At 41.5% G+C, this 17257-nt stretch overlaps 1 protein-coding gene and 1 long non-coding RNA gene across 2 annotated transcripts; both read right to left on the bottom strand.

Annotated features, from left to right (window-relative positions):
• Positions 1–516: 516 nt before the first annotated feature.
• LOC137528831 (uncharacterized) lies at positions 517–12640 on the bottom strand. Its single transcript, XR_011023475.1, has 3 exons — positions 12468–12640; positions 7193–7261; positions 517–593 (listed from the first exon to the last, which is right to left on the bottom strand). It is a non-coding gene; the product is annotated as an uncharacterized lncRNA (long non-coding RNA).
• A 1458-nt stretch (positions 12641–14098) lies between these two features.
• LOC137527311 (mucin-2-like) lies at positions 14099–16890 on the bottom strand. The gene is made up of 3 exons (XM_068247819.1): positions 16647–16890; positions 14383–16571; positions 14099–14341 (listed from the first exon to the last, which is right to left on the bottom strand). The coding sequence occupies exons 1-3, from the start codon at positions 16888–16890 to the stop codon at positions 14099–14101; spliced, it is 2676 nt and encodes an 891-aa protein (XP_068103920.1).
• Positions 16891–17257: the final 367 nt, after the last annotated feature.

The following is a 17257-nucleotide window of genomic DNA, read 5'->3' on the forward strand; positions in this document are numbered from 1 at the left end:
AGATTTCTAATGTAAAAGGAGGTATCAGCTACTGACTGATTGGGATGAAGCTCAATTATTGGTCACGGTTTCTCTTCAGAGATCATGTTACAGGCTAAACTCTCTATATACACACAGGGTGCATTTCCTCTTTGTTTTCCTTCTGTCCTGTGCAAGAGTTCAGGTCCACTTTAATAACCTAATTATTATGATGCTAGAAATGTTCATATATATTGATACTGTCCGGCATCAGAAGGTCTTTGTGGGTGGAATTGGCCTCCTGTGACTGTTGGTCTTCGGTCATGTGCCCTCATCTCAATTCCCATTTCTTGATCGGTGGGTACAGATGGTCTGGGGGAATTATACCATCCGTAATGGGTTTTGTAACTGGGATAACGGGTAATAGGGTAAACAGGAGTTCGACAACAAGCCCAGATCTGCAAAAAGACAAGAAAATATATCAACTTCATGCACAAACCAAAAGGAAAGCAGTACAGGCATTCCTGGTAAGGAAAAGTCATGGAATTGTCTGCTTACACAGCATAGTAGTCCGATGAGTAGTGCAATGCCTAGAATGGATGCCAATCCAAGCAAAATGATTGCCCAGTATGGAACTGAAAAGAAAAACAAACACATTTGTTAATGTGTGAGAATATTTGTGATGTAAAGGCAGGAAGTCTTGCATTCTACAACCATTATGTTCTTTTAAAGTGGACCTGAACTCAGAAGTCCTCTCTGCTCTAAAAGATACACAACAGCATAATAACCTTAAAAAAAACAAAAACAAAATACAATGTCTTTGTTACAGCTGATACAAGTCCTAAAATAAATCTGCACTGTTTCTACTTCCTGATTCATGGAAGCAGCCATATTGTTAACATCCAGTTTTTTAAAATGAGCTTATCTGCCATCTCTGCCATGGCAGTCATGTGACACAGGTGAGAGATCAGATTACAACATGTGATTAGACACAAATGAAGGGGGATTAGACAGGCTAAACTCTCTAAATACATACAGGGTGCATTTCACTCCGTTTTCCTTCTGTCCTTTGCAAAAGTTCAGGTCCACTTTAAAATGATTCTCCAGGCAGATGTTTCACCATAGCAATTAATATTACATTTTAAATCATTAGAATAATTATACCTCAGTATGCTTAAAATAAATGCCCTTGTCAATGATGATATGTATTTATATTACTGATTTTGCAGCCTGTTTTTCCTACTGTAATGTTTACTTTACAAAGAATGGGCGAGAGCTGCCTGTACTTAGTGTTTTCATAAAAAAGCTGCATCTAACAGGCAGTATTTGCATTGTTAAGCAACTTACATAGCTTGGTCGCCATTGTGGGCGGCGGCTTAGTGAAGTGGTTAAGGTGCGTGAGTGCGTGCAGCTGCGTGTGCATCGGGGCATACTTAAAGTGAACCTCCAGATTAAAAATCTTCTGAGCAGCACTGAAAAGGCTTGTTGTTTCTTTAACAGTTTCACAGCATCAGAACTTTGTTTTTCCTACCCAAGCCTCATTTTTAGCTGCACAGAAGCTAAGTTCCACTCCATCAAATAAATCATTTTTCCCCTGATGCTGTGCAAAGCATGATGAGATTTCTGATGTTGTTGTTCGCATTGCCTAGTGCGTGCAGCTGGGAGGGGTGATCAGGACTCAGGACATTTGGAACTGTGTCTAATGCTCCCTGTCACCTCCTTTCAACCAAAAAGATGACTGCCCCCATGAAATCACAAACATTTGCCTGTTCTTTTAAAACAGGGTTGCTAAGAGATTATATCACCTATATTACCTATCTATTTTAATTAACATAATTAATGTAACTTAATGACAGTATGTTTGTTTAGGCTGAAATTCCTCTTTAAGCATGCACAGATGTACCTGTGGGCAGTGACTTAGTGTGAGCAACACAGTTGTGGGAAGTGGCTTAGTGTGGGCAGTGACTTAGTGAAGAGTACGTTTTTTTTTCTGGTAATAACACACAGCAAAGCAGCAGCTTTAGTCATATTGGGACTCATGCAAACCACTGGTTGACTAGTCATGCGCAGGGAGCACATGGTAGAAGTTATTAACGCAATGCATGCATTGCTATGGTAATACACAGTACGCTACTCACGCAAGTGGCATACTGTGTGTTACCGTAGCAAATAATTGCACATGAATATGACATGCTTAGTAATAGTTATGGGGCAGGAGTGAGATAGCTAAATAAAGGAAGTGTACATAGGATTTAGGAAATAAAGGAAGTGTACATAGGATTTAGGAAATAAAGGAAGTGTACATAGGATTTAGGAAATAAAGGAAGTGTACATAGGATTTAGGAAATAAAGGAAGTGTACATAGGATTTAGGAAATAAAGGAAGTGTACATAGGATTTAGGAAATTAAGGAAGTGTACATAGGATTTAGGAAATAAAGGAAGTGTACATAGGATTTAGGAAATAAAGGAAGTGTACATAGGATTTAGGAAATAAAGGAAGTGTACATAGGATTTAGGAAATTAAGGAAGTGTACATAGGATTTAGGAAATAAAGGAAGTGTACATAGGATTTAGGAAATTAAGGAAGTGTACATAGGATTTAGGAAATTAAGGAAGTGTACATAGGATTTAGGAAATTAAGGAAGTGTACATAGGATTTAGGAAATAAAGGAAGTGTACATAGGATTTAGGAAATTAAGGAAGTGTACATAGGTTTTAGGAAATTAAGGAAGTGTACATAGGATTTAGGAAATTAAGGAAGTGTACATAGGATTTAGGAAATAAAGGAAGTGTACATAGGATTTAGGAAATTAAGGAAGTGTACATAGGATTTAGGAAATTAAGGAAGTGTACATAGGATTTAGGAAATAAAGGAAGTGTACATAGGATTTAGGAAATAAAGGAAGTGTACATAGGATTTAGGAAATTAAGGAAGTGTACATAGGATTTAGGAAATTAAGGAAGTGTACATAGGGTTTAGGGCCCCTTTCCATTTCTGAAATGATGCGAGTGCGGCTACCTAACCGCATCACTTCCGCATCTCCCGTAAGTGACAGGAGGAGATGCAATGCGCATGCGGGCGCATGCGGCCATGCGAGAATCTGCAGCATGCTCGCTCTGCTCCGCATAACCAGCACGCAATGGAAACTGTTCCATTACTGTGCATTTGTTACAGTTCGACCACAGTGCAATGCGGTTATGTAGCCGCACTGCACTGCGTGTAGTGGAAACAGGCCCTAAACTGGACACTCTGTAATGTTACTGACGTCTCTGATACAAGACCTGCCCTGATGTTCTCCCATTTCCCTATTGGTAGCCTAGTAATAATAAAATTTCGCCAAATAATCAAATCTCCTCTGACCCAAACACCAAACACCTTATTACAGACTCCAGTAGCAGGCTTATCGACTAATTGATCGGGGCCCGCTGGCCTTCCTTGGATCAATTTCATGACATTTCTAGGTTAGTTCATATACCCATGCTAGCCGTATTAGGAGAACTTTTTGCAGATTACTATAAGGTCCCAAGGCCCGTTTGGCCCTGAGGACAAAGTTGAAAAAAAAATCTGGAGTTGCTGATTGTTTGTCGTCCGACAGATACAGACAATGGGGATACTCACAGACATCAAAGTCTTTGCCACATTTTTGTACTTAAAGCTATAATTAGCAAGGCTCCATGTCCCAAATTAAAATTACATCTTATGGATTTCATTAGAAACAAAACTCCATTTTGCTCTGCTATTTTAGTGATCTCCCAGAAAGAATTAAAAAGATGATATTAAAAGCGTAGTCTATATATTATGATGATGAATGCAAGTTACATAAGAATTTATCAAAGCTACTCTGCTGAAGTATATCACCATACTTATTAACCCACTATGGGCTCTATTCTCAAAGACTTCCCGCATGCGGTAAAGTACATTCGGGAAGTTTGCACCCAAAATACCGTCAAGTTGGAATTCTCAAAATGTTCCGCATGTTTTTTCCACATGCGGAAAAAGTGTGGTAAAAGTGCGGGATTCATAAAAGTCGGTATTTTCCGCAATAAAAGATCAATTCTCAAAAATGTTCAGGCGCATCATTTCGACGTTAATTACCGATTTTTTATCACCTACAAGTAGTAGGTGATATATTCTGCATCCCATTGACTTTAATGAAGTGTGGAGGCTTAAGGGCTGTGCTTGCTGGACTTTAACTTTTTTTTTAAACTCTTTTTCATGCGACCTTTTTACCGCATGATTCCCGCATGAATAATGGCTGTTTCCGCAACTTTTTTCCCACATGCGGAAAACATGCGGAAAATATTAGTGAATGTGGAAAAAATGCGGAGTTTACCGCGGTAAAATTTTGCGGAAAAGTTTGGTCTTTGAGAATAGAGCCCATTGGGCTCTATCCTCAAAGACCAAACTTTTCCGCAAAGACTTCCCGCATGCGGTAAAGTGCATGCGGGAAGTTACCGACCAAAACACCGCCACATTAAAATTCTCAAAAGGTTCCGCATGTTTTTTCCGCATGCGGAAAAAGTGTGGTAAAAGTGCGGGATTCATGCGGAAAAATTTCCGTAAAAGTCGGTATTTTCTGCAATAAAAGATCAATTCTCAAAAATGTTCATTTCGTCGTTAATTACCGATTTTTTTATCACCTACAAGTAGTAGGTGATATATTCCGCATCGCATTGACTTTAATGAAGTCTGGTGGCTTAAGGGCTGTGCTTGGTGGACTTTAACTTTTTTTTTAAACTCTTTTTCATGCGACCTTTTTACCGCATGATTCCCGCATGAATAATGGCTGTTTCCGCAACTTTTTTCCCACATGCGGAAAACATGCGGAAAATATTAGTGAATGTGGAAAAAATGCGGAGTTTACCGCGGTAAAATTTTGCGGAAAAGTTTGGTCTTTAAGAATAGAGCCCATTGGGCTCTATCCTCAAAGACCAAACTTTTCCGCAAAGACTTCCCGCATGCGGTAAAGTGCATGCGGGAAGTTACCGACCAAAACACCGCCACATTGAAATTCTCAAAAGGTTCCGCATGTTTTTTCCGCATGCGGAAAAAGTGTGGTAAAAGTGCGGGATTCATGCGGAAAAATTTCCGTAAAAGTCGGTATTTTCTGCAATAAAAGATCAATTCTCAAAAATGTTCATTTCGTCGTTAATTACCGATTTTTTATCACCTACAAGTAGTAGGTGATATATTCCGCATCGCATTGACTTTAATGAAGTCTGGTGGCTTAAGGGCTGTGCTTGGTGGACTTTAACTTTTTTTTTAAACACTTTTTCATGCGACCTTTTTACCGCATGATTCCCGCATGAATAATGGCTGTTTCCGCATCTTTTTTCCCGCATGCGGAAAATATTAGTGAATGTGGAAAAAATGCGGAGTTTACCGCTGGCGGGAATATAGCGGTCAAATTTTGCGGAAAATTTGGCTCTTTGTGAATAGAGCCCAATGTATGTCTATTTAAATAACTTAACTCCTGATTTCTCTCTCCCTATCTAACATAACTCATGATTTGTGTCTCCTTATCTAACATAACTCATGATTTATTTATTACTTAACTGACTTAAAGAGGAACTCCAGTGAAAATAATGTAATAAAAAGTGCTTAATTTTTACCATAATTATGTATAAATGATTTAATCAGTGTTTGCCCATTGTAAAATCTTTCTTCTACTTGGTTTACATTCTGACATTTATAACATGGGGTCATTTTTACTGCTGGTAGCAACAAGGTTCACAGACAGGAAACTGCCAGGACCATAGTTCTCAGAGTTTCTTGTGGGAGGGGTTTCACCACAATATCAGCCATAAAGAGAAACCATAACCAAGAATGGAACTTCATCCCATTCAGTAGCTGATACCCCCTTTCCCACGAGAAATCTTTTCCTTTTCTCAAACAGATCATTAGGGGGCTCTGTATGGCTGATATTGTGGTGAAACCCCTCCCACAGTGTGATGTCAGGACCATGGTCCAGACATCACACTGTGGGAGCCTTGTTGTATCGTGGGAAATAACAGCTGTTTACAGCTATTTCCAACTGCCAAAAAAAAGCAAGCAGCATCTCCTTCCATTGACATCACCTGCCAGAAGTAAAAATGTCACCATGTAATAAATATCAGAATGTAAATCAGGGAGAGGAAAGATGATATAATAGGCAAACACTGACTAAATCATTTATACATAATTATTGTAAAAATGAAGCACTTTTTTATTACATTATTTTTACTGGCATTCCTCTTTAACTTATGGTTTATCTCTCCTTATTTGACTTAAAGAAAACCAGAGATCAAGGCATAGCAAAAATTGATACTCACCCGGGGCTTCCTCCTGTACCATAAACACATGTGAGTCCCACGCTGTCCTCCCGCATGCTTCTGTTTAGCTGTGATCAGCCTCGTTAACTGTCTCAGTGACGTCAGTCCAGGTCTACTGCGCATGCACAGAAGACCCAGACTGGACGCGACTGAGCAAGTTACCAGGACTGATCGCGGCTAAACAGCAGACCGCAGGAAGACAGCGAGGGACTCACATGTGTTTATGGGGCGGGAGGAAGCCCCGGGTAAGTATAAATTTTTGCTATACCTTGATCTCTGGTACACTTTAACTCATGATTCATTTCTCCTTATGTATTTATCTCATGAATTATCTCTCATTTATTTATCTCATGCATTAGCTCTCATTACGTACTTGCTTACATTTAAAGTGACACTGAAGCGAAAAAAAACTTGATATAATGAATTGTGTGTGTAGTACGGAAATTTTATTTTCAGTTATATAGCTTTTTTTTACTAACATTGCATCATTCTCTACATTTACAAACTACACTCTGTATTCTAAACTATGAAACAGAGCAGAGCTAATAACCCTTTGAACTCCCCTGCAGTAAAACCTTATCTGAAGCTGTGTCTCACTGTTTGTTTGATGTATAAGTGCTTCAGAAAATAGCACTGCTCTCTGACTAAATTAGTCGGAGAGCTCAGAGAAGCTGTTTTACATAGATAACAAGTAAAGTTTCTTAACTCTTCCTGTACTGGAAACAATATATGACTTGTTTCTTTGCTACTGATGTTCTATTTCTTAGCTGTACCACACATAAAATTAATTAATTTATAAGTTTATTTTCAGGCCAGATTACCTTTAAGGTGAAAAATAAGTAAGCTTTGTCAATCAACCCCTATGCCGCTAGTCAACATGCTATTAGTATAGGACTATCCAAAAGTTTGTAAAATGCTTACTCTGTGATTGGTCAGTAGTTGTTTGGGTTGGGACTGAGGTGGTTTGACTCATTATTCCTCCATTTTGTGCTGTAAAGTAAAAGAAAGAAAATGCATTCAGAGCATACAATTCACAGGCTATGGAATTTGACCTTTAAAAAGATCTTTGACTAAATTAGTCGGAGAGCTCAGAGAAGCTGTTTTACATAGATAACAAGTGAAGTCAAGCAATGAAAAAAAAGGGGGGGGGGGAAACAGTTTCTTTGTAAACATTAATACACTGAGTGATTCCCGAACGAGTCAAAAAATAACAACACCGATATTCTAATATCAGGGAAGATATTATCCCCAGTGCCAGTCATGTGACCGGTGCCAAAGCATTCTTCACATTGGGCCTGATTCAAGTAGAGCTTTTCACAAATGTTTTGTGTGGTTTGCCTTCTTAAAACAAAAGGTATTTTCCATAATTCTGCTTTAAGTGAACATCTGTGGTTACCTACAATGCACCGCTACTGATATCAATCCCTGCCATGCACTGAGGAGGACCAAAAGTCCAAAACAGGTTGTCTGCATGTGGGGTTGATGTGGCCCTGTAAAATTTAAAGCAATAGGCTTGCTATACACTAGCGGTTCTAGATGTAAACTTGGCTTCAGGGGCATATAGAGATAATTTGCATATTCAGTAGCAGTGCATTGTGGGTAACCACAGATGTTCACTCAGAGCATAATTATCACAAATACCTTCTGCTTTAACCACTTTCGCCTCCTGGACGTACTATCTACGCCCAGAAGGCCATGTGCGCGTCAGCGCGCTCCCGGCCATGGATAAAATTAGCCCAGGAATCAGTGAATCGGGCTATGGTGCCCGATCACTGATTCCTCTCCCCCGCAGAAAAAGCGACAGCTTCTCTCGGAAGCTTTGCTTTTTCTGGCTCTTGCGTCCCCATGCGTCCCTCTAAGCGTATATGTTATGCATAGAGTGATGTCATGTAAACAAACTCATGGCTGCCCTCTTGTGGCCAAAAAGTAAAACTACAACTAAATGTAAAAAAAAAACAAAAATCAACACATATTTACAGAAAACAATTACTATTTACATCCCACCCTCCCAAAAATACCCAAATAAAATGTTTAATATATAAAAAAAAATTACAATAAAAAAATGTAGATATTTACCTAAGGGTCTAAACTTTTAAATATCAATGTGAAGATGAAATATTTCTTTTTTATTTTTTTTAAACTTGTAAATAGTGATGGATGCAAAACAGAAAAAAATGCACCTTTATTTCCAAATAATACATTGTCGCCATACATTGTGATAAGGACATAATTTAAATGGTGTTATAACCGGGACAAATGGGCAAATGCAATACGTGAGTTTTAATTATGTAGGCATGTATTATTTTAAAACTATAATGGCTGAAGACTGAGAAATAATGATTTTTTTCCGTTTTTTTCTTATTCTTCCTGTTAAAATGCATTTACAGTAAAGTGGCTCTTAGCAAAATGTACCACCCAAAGAAAGCCTAATTGGTGGCGGAAAAAACAAGATATAGATCAGTTCATTGTGATAAGTGGTGATAAAGTTATAGGCTAATGAATGGGAGGTGAACATTACTCGGATGCATAAAGTGAAAATGACTGAAGGCTGACGTGGTTAAGAAAGCGAACTACACTAAGGATTTTATTTTATTATTTAGAAGGAGGGCTTTTCGGTCTCTTTAGTCCCCTATACTTTCCTAGTTTTGGGTCACCCCGAGCTACTACTCTGTTCACAAATAGTGGAAGTAGCTGTACATAAGAGGCGCAAGCGTTGTTATGGTAACACACATGACAAAAGTAGTTTATTGGCCTATATGCAATTAACTTTTTCTTCTAGGAGATAATTTTTCATATTCACTTTAAAATAACTTTTCAGCCCTTAGCAACTGAAAAAGTACCAAAAAGTAGGTTGGAAAAGTAATGAATCATAAAAATGTTCTTGGTTGCTGGTGGCTAGGCATTTTATTGAAAAAGGGCTTGATTCACTAAATCGGGATAACTCATATCACGGGTGTGCTAGCATTTTCGCGTGCAATCACGGACGAAAATTCACGGTTGCGCGCCATACGCTGGCGCGGCCATGATATGAGTTATCACGGTTTAGTGAATCAAGCCCTTTGTCAATAAAATGCCTAGCCACCAGCAAGCAAGAACATTTTTATGATAGAAGTAGAACTTTTCCAAAATGTGAAAATATCACCTAGGAGAAAACTCAGAAGAAAAAGTGAATTGCATATGGCCTATGGGGTTAACTCACTAAACCGTGCCATGACAAATATCACACCTTATCAAAGATATCACACCTTATCAAAGTTAACACGCCTTATCAGGGTAGCATAGAGAGTGCTACAAACTTATGCCTGCTAATTGGCAATGGCACTCGTCCAGCCCTGAGCCCCTGTGGGTTCGTAGCACTCGCTATGCTACTCTGATAAAAAGACAAAAGATAAAGACAAACACTTATATAGCGCTTTTCTCCTGGCAGACCACAGCACCAGAGCTGCAGCCACTAGGGCATGCTCTATAGACAGTGGCAGTGTTAGGGAGACTTGCCTAAGGTCTCCTACTGAATAGGTGCTGGCTTACTGAACAGGCAGAGCTGAGATTCAAACCCTGGTCTCCCGTGTCAGAGGCAGAGCCCTTAAAGTGGACCCAAATTAAAAATACAAGATTTCAGGAATAAAACACAATTTATAATTTATAATAATAAATAGCAGCCTTTTTTCAGCTGCATGATGACAAATATAAAATATTTTACATTTACTGGAGGAACCCCTCCCTTCCTTTCATATTGCCGGGACAGGATCCGGCAAACTGGTGGAGTAGATGGTGTCCAGCAAAGGAGGAATTGCTAATGGCTGCCACCTGTATAACCCTAGTTATGGAAAGAGAAGGGTGAGAAGCATGCACTGAAATGCTCATAGGCTTGAAGGAGTGTTTATTTATCTTTGTATGTGTCAGAGTGGTGCAACTGAATATTTTGAATTAAAAAAAATGTTTGATTTGGGTCCGCTTTAACCAGTACACTATCCAGCCAGGCGTGTTAACTTTGATACGGTGTGATATCTTTGGTAAGGTGTGATATTTATCATAGCACGGTTTAGTGAATCATCCCCTATGTGTGTTATCATAGCAACACTCCTCCTGCTACCCACCTACAGTGAATCCCGCTAATTGTGAAATGCGTGGTACTGTGCTGGCATTAGCACCAGTAATACTTCTGGGTGCAGACAGCGATATTCATGATGCTATGTGAATTAACACCTTTGTCTTTGCCATTATGTTGTATTAGGGGTTGGTACTGAGACAAATCCTGCTACTCAGAGTTTCTGCCTAAGGGCCTAAGAACTGAGCGCACAATGAAGACACAGCCCACCAAACTATGTGTCGCTTAATTGTGTACTAGGCCTAATTATCTTATTCAGAACTAAGGACTTTAGCCCGTTTAATAATAGGCTCTAGGTCCTTCAGCACGCATGCACGTGCCCGCCCGCCCCTGCTCGCCCGCCCGGCCCCCTGGCTGTCCTGCTCCCGTCTGAACAACGGCTGTCCCTGCGGCACATGCGCAGTAGCGCAAAGCAGGGACATACACACACGCGGATATGGGACGCAGAGACACAGGGGTTTTATTAGGTAGGATATTATCCAATGCTAAAATACAGGGTAGTGCACAAAAGACCATCCCAGATGTCTATCATGTCTGCCAATTGCACAGGCAGACAGCGGGTGGTCTCCAGGCATCGGTTACTGTATCCCTGTTGTGTGATGTGTGTGTGGCCTCTGGCTTCACCTGCATTTACTTTTTTGCCTGTATTTGCTGCCATGTGAGAGTAGCCCATATGTCAGCAAATGCAGCTGAAACAGGCTTTATTAAAGTGACACTGAAGCAAAAAAAAAAAAAAAAGATATTATGAATGTATGTGTAGTACGGATAATTAATAGAACATTAGTAGCAAAGAACAGAGGCTCGTATTTTTATTTTGAATTATAAAGCTTTTTTTAACATTTCATCATTCTCTAATATTTTCAGTTTACAAACTGCACTCTGTATTTTACACTATGGAACAGAGCAGAGGTAATGACCCTTTGAACTTTCCTGCAGTAAAATCTTATCTGGAGTTGTCTTTCACTGTTTCTTTGATGTATAAGTACTTCAGAAAATAGCACTGTAGCTGACCAAGTTGGGTCAGAGAGCTCAGAGAAGCTCTTTTGCATAGATAACAAGTTACGTTTCTTAACTCTTCCTGTGCTGGAAACAATATGAGACTCATGTCTGTGCTACTATTGTTCTTATTCTTAGCTGCACTACACATACAATTCATTATATTGTAAGTTTATTTTCACACCAGATTCCCTTTAAGCCAGAGATGACACACACAACAAGGGAAGACGACGGGGACTGGCAAGCATCTGCCTGTAAAGTTGTGCACATACAGAGAGCCTGGACCGTCTTTCATCTGCCACTCTATACGACATTTCGGGAGCAGATCTGTGGATAGTATTTGTGATGCTGGAGTAGTAGTACAAGTTCCCTTTCATAAAATGTTAAAGAGACTCTGTAACATTAAAAAACGCCCCTGGGGGGTACTTACCTCGGGTGGGGGAAGCCTCGGGATCCTAATGAGGCTTCCCACGCCGTCCTCTGTCCCACGGGGGTCTCGCTGCAGCCCTCCGAACAGCCGGCGACAGACCCGACTGTGACTTCAATATTTACCTTTTCAGGCTCCAGCGGGGGTGCTGTGGCTGCTGTTGGCTCCGAAGTAGACAGAAATATCCGATCTCAGTCGGGTCCGCTCTACTGCGCAGGCGCCGGAGACTTGCGCCTGTGCAGTAGAGCGGACCCGACGGCGATCGGGTATTTCCGCCTACTTCAGAGCCGACAGCCGTCAGAGCGCCTGCGCTGTAACCGGGAAGGTAAATAATGACGTCACCGCTGTACGGAGGGCTACAGCGAGACCGCGAGGGACGGAGGATGGTGTGGGAAGCCTCATTAAGATCCTGAGGCTTCCCCCACCCGAGGTGAGTACCCCCCCAGGGGACGTTTTCACGTTACAGTTCCTCTTTAAGATAAGACTTCAGCTGATGGTGTGCTTCTACAACCAGTATTAACTGTGGGTTTGTATATGTATGAAACCCAAAACTAGACTATTTCTTTTCAGGGTGATCAGAGTAGGTTATTAATCTTTGCTAAAATATTAGTATTGGCATTAGTAATTAGTGCCTGTGTAACAAATGATGGTGAAACAGTAGTTACCTGGTGTTGAACTTGCTGCAAAGCCAGCTGGAACTGATGTGGAGATTGTTGTGCTGGATGATATGGCACCAATGGTAGAACCAGGAGAACCAGAGCCGGCTGTTGATTTAGATCCTGTACTAGTAGGAAATGCAGTTGTACTGGTTGAAAAGAGTTGGGTTGTTGCAGTAGTTGTTGGGCCAGTCAGTGTGGTTTCTGTTACAGGTGTTGCACTAGTGGCTATCACGTTGGTAGAATGTACTACTATAGTAGAAGCTGCTGGATTTGCAGAACCAGCAGAAGTAATAGATGTTGTTAAAGTAGATAACCCTGCTGTAGCTGATGAGGTTACACTGACAGTGCCAGTATTAGCTGATACTGCTGTACTAGCTAACGAGCCAGGCAAATTGATCAGTGTTGATGTAGTTTGTGAACTATTTGTTTCATTGACAATTGTTTTTGTTACAGTAGAACTTGTTGAGGAAGAAGACACTAGTGAGGTGGATGTTGTTAAAGTAGTGATTTCAGTATTGCTGTGGGATGCTGGACTTAAAGTAGTGGTTTGTGAGCTAGTTAAGAGACCAGTTGAGTTAAATGTTGTTGCAGTTGTTGAGGTTGTTGTTCCACTATTAAGGGTTGCTGCTGTTCCACTGCCAGTGGATACTGTTGTACTACTTGGTGAGCCAGTAGGGCTGTGTGGTGCTGTACTAATGGTTGTTAGAGTACTGGAACCTGGAGAGGTGGATATTTGAGTAGAGGACCCAGTTGAAGTTGATGAAGTTACACTAGTCATTCCAGTACTACTGGTAGCTGTTGAACTAGTTGAAGAACCAGGTGAAATTGATGTAATTGCAGTAGTTGAGCTTGTTGCCCCATTGCCAAGAGACCCTGCTATAGAAGTAATTACTGGTGATATAGTAGAACCGAGAGTAGTGGATTCAGTAGTGGAATTTGAGGATTTGGATGTTAATGATGAAGATTCTGCACTAGTTGAAGAGCTGGTGGAACTGAGATGTGTAGTTGCACTGGCCGTGGGATTTGTGACAGAAGTTGTTACAGTTGTAGATCCTGTTGTTACCAATGTTGTCCCAGTGGTGGTAGGTGTTGTTGAGCTTATTGAGGAAGCAAGGGAAACTGTTCCAGTTGTTGAGCTAGTTGTTTCACTAGTAATTGACCCTGCTGCTGTGGGTGATGTTGATAAAGTAAATCCTAAAGTACTTTGTGTTGTTGAAGTGCTCGTTGCAGTGCTAGTGGGAGAGGTAGCATTTATTGAAGAAGTGAAGGAGCTGAGATGTGTTGTTGCAGTTGTTGAACTAGGTGTCATATTACTGGTGGTGGATTCTGTGGTAAAAGTTGTTATAGTTGTAGATCCTAAGCCGGGGGGTGTCGTTGAGGAGGCAGAAGTAAGGGTTGTTACAGTGATTGTAGAATCTGTGGTAGAAGTTGGTGCAGTTGTTGAACCTGTTGTACTTGATGTTGTTTCAGCTGTGCTGGGTGTTGTAGTTGGTGCTATTGATGTAGTGGTTAAAGTACTATCCTGAGAGCTTGCACTTGTCGTGGAGCTTGTGGAGCTGAGGGGTGTTGTGAAGCTGGTAGAAGTAGGTGTTATTACAGTAGTGGTGGTGGTGGTGGTATCTGTGGTAGAAGTTGTTTCAGTTGCAGTACTTGTCGTTGTTGCAGTTGTAGTGGGTGTTGTTGTAATGGTTGTAGCAGTTGTAGTGGGAAAGGTAATACTTGTTACAGTGGTGGTAGAATCTGTGGTAGAAGTTGTTGCAGTTGTAGTACCTGTCACACTTGATGTTGTTTCTGTTGTGGTGGGTGTTGTAGTTGGCACTGTTGACGTGGTGGTTAAAGAAGTAGTGAGAAAGCTTGCACTTGTTGTGGAGCTGATTGAGCTGGGGGTTGTTGTTGAGGAGGTAGAACTAGGTGTTGTTACAGTGGTGGTAGAATCTGTGGTAGAAGTTGTAGCAGTTGTAGTACCTGTTGTACTTGATGTTGTTTCTGTTGTGGTGGGTGTTGTAGTTGGCACTGTTGACGTGGTAGTTAAAGAAGCAGTGGGAGAGCTTGCACTTATTGATGAGCTGGTTGAGCTGAGGGTTGTTGTTAAGGTGGTAGAACTAGGTGTTGTTACAGTGGTGGTAGAATCTGTCGTAGAAGTTGCTGCAGTTATAATACCTGTCGCACTTGATGTTGTTTCAGTTGTGGTGGGTGTTGTAGTTGGCACTGTTGATGTGGTGGTTAAAGAAGTAGTGGTAGGGATTGCACTTGTTCTGGAGCTGGTTGAGCTGGGGGTGGTTGTTGAGGATGTAGACGTGAATGTTGTTAAAGTGGGGGTGGAACCTGTGGTGGAAGTTGTAGCAGTTGTAGTACCTGTTGCAGTTGGTGTTGTTTCTGTTGTGCTGGGTGTTGTAGTAGGCACTGTTGACGTGGTAGTTAAAGAAGTCATGGGAGAGCTTGCACTTGTTGATGAGCTGGTTGAGCTGAGGGTTGTTGTTAAGGTGGTAGAACTAGGTGTTGTTACAGTGGTGGTAGAATCTGTGGTAGAAGTTGTTGCAGTTGTAGTACCTGTCGCACTTGATGTTGTTTCAGTTGTGGTGGGTGGTGTAGTTGGCACTGTTGACGTGGTGGTTAAAGAAGTAGTGGTAGAGGTTGCACTTGTTGTGGAGCTGGTTGAGCTGGGGGTTGTTGATGAGGAGGTAGACGTAGGTGTTGTTACAGTGGGGGTGGAACCTGTGGTGGAAGTTGTAGCAGTTGTAGTACCTGTTGTAGTTGGTGTTGTTTCTGTTGTGGTGGGTATTGTAGTAGGCACTGTTGACGTGGTAGTTAAAGAAGTAGTGGGAGAGCTTGCACTTGTTGTGGAGCTGGTTGAGCTGGGGGTTGTTGTTGAGGATGTAGACATAGGTGTTGTTAAAGTGGGGGTGGAACCTGTGGTGGAAGTTGTAGCAGTTGTAGTACCTGTTGTAGTTGGTGTTGTTTCTGTTGTGGTGGGTGTTGTAGTAGGCACTATTGACGTGGTAGTTAAAGAAGTAGTGGGAGAGCTTGCACTTGTTGATGAGCTGGTTGAGCTGAGGGTTGTTGTTAAGGTGGTAGAACTAGGTGTTGTTACAGTGGTGGTAGAATCTGTGGTAGAAGTTGTTGCAGTTGTAGTACTTGTCGCACTTGATGTTGTTTCAGTTGTGGTGGGTGTTGTAGTAGGCACTTTTGACGTGGTGGTTAAAGAAGTAGTGATAGATGTTGCACTTGTTGTGGAGCTGGTTGAGCTGGGGGTTGTTGTTGAGGAGGTAGACGTAGGTGTTGTTACAGTGGGGGTGGAACCTGTGGTGGAAGTTGTAGCAGTTGTAGTACCTGTTGTACTTAATGTTGTTTCAGTTGTGGTGGGTGTTGTAGTTGGCACTGTTGATGTGGTAGTTAAAGAAGTAGTGGTAGAGGTTGCACTTGTTGTGGAGCTGGTTGAGCTGGGGGTTGTTGTTGAGGAGGTAGACGTCAGTGTTGTTACAGTGGGGGTGGAACCTGTGGTGGAAGTTGTAGCACTTGTAGTACCTGTTGTAGTTGGTGTTGTTTCTGTTGTGGTGGGTGTTGTAGTAGGCACTATTGACGTGGTAGTTAAAGAAGTAGTGGGAGAGCTTGCACTTGTTGATGAGCTGGTTGAGCTGAGGGTTGTTGTTAAGGTGGTAGAACTAGGTGTTGTTACAGTGGTTGTAGAATCTGTGGTAGAAGTTGTTGCAGTTGTAGTACTTGTCGCACTTGATGTTGTTTCAGTTGTGGTGGGTGTTGTAGTAGGCACTTTTGACGTGGTGGTTAAAGAAGTAGTGATAGATGTTGCACTTGTTGTGGAGCTGGTTGAGCTGGGGGTTGTTGTTGAGGAGGTAGACGTAGGTGTTGTTACAGTGGGGGTGGAACCTGTGGTGGAAGTTGTAGCAGTTGTAGTACCTGTTGTACTTGATGTTGTTTCTGTTGTGGTGGGTGTTGTAGTAGGCACTGTTGACGTGGTAGTTAAAGAAGTAGTGGGAAAGCTTGCACTTGTTGATGAGCTGGTTGAGCTGAGGGTTGTTGTTAAGGTAGTAGAACTAGGTGTTGTTACAGTGGTGGTAGAATCTGTGGTAGAAGTTGTAGCAGTTGTAGTACCTGTTGCACTTGATGTTGTTTCAGTTGTGGTGGGTGTTGTAGTTAGCACTGTTGACGTAGTGGGAAAGCTTGCACTTGTTGATGCGCTGGTTGAGCTGAGGGTTGTTGTTAAGGTGGTAGAACTAGGTGTTGTTACAGTGGTGGTAGAATCTGTGGTAGAAGTTGTAGCAGTTGTAGTACCTGTTGCACTTGATGTTGTTTCTGTTGTGGTGGGTGTTGTAGTAAGCGCTGTTGACGTAGTAGTTAAAGAAGTCGTAGGAGAGGTTGCACTTGTTGTGGAGCTGGTTAAGCTGGGGGTTGTTGTTGAGGATGTAGACATCGGTGTTGTTAAAGTGGGGGTGGAACCTGTGGTGGAAGTTGTAGCAGTTGTAGTACCTGTTGTACTTAATGCTGTTTCTGTTGTGGTGGGTGTTGTAGTTGGCACTGTTGATGTGGTAGTTAAAGAAGTCGTGGGAGAGCTTGCACTTGTTGATGAGCTGGTTGAGCTGAGGGTTGTTGTTAAGGTGGTAGAACTAGGTGTTGTTACAGTGGTGGTTGAATCTGTGGTAGTAGTAGTACTTGTCGTTACTGCAGTTGTAGTGGGTGTTGTTGTAATGGTTGTTGCAGTTGTAATGGGAGAGGTAGTACTTGTTAATGAACTGGTTGAGCTAGGGGTTTTGGTTGATGAGGTAAAAGTAGGTGTTGTT

This window comes from Hyperolius riggenbachi, chromosome 8 (assembly GCF_040937935.1).
Source record: "Hyperolius riggenbachi isolate aHypRig1 chromosome 8, aHypRig1.pri, whole genome shotgun sequence".
In the NCBI taxonomy this organism is placed as follows: Eukaryota; Metazoa; Chordata; class Amphibia; order Anura; family Hyperoliidae; genus Hyperolius; species Hyperolius riggenbachi.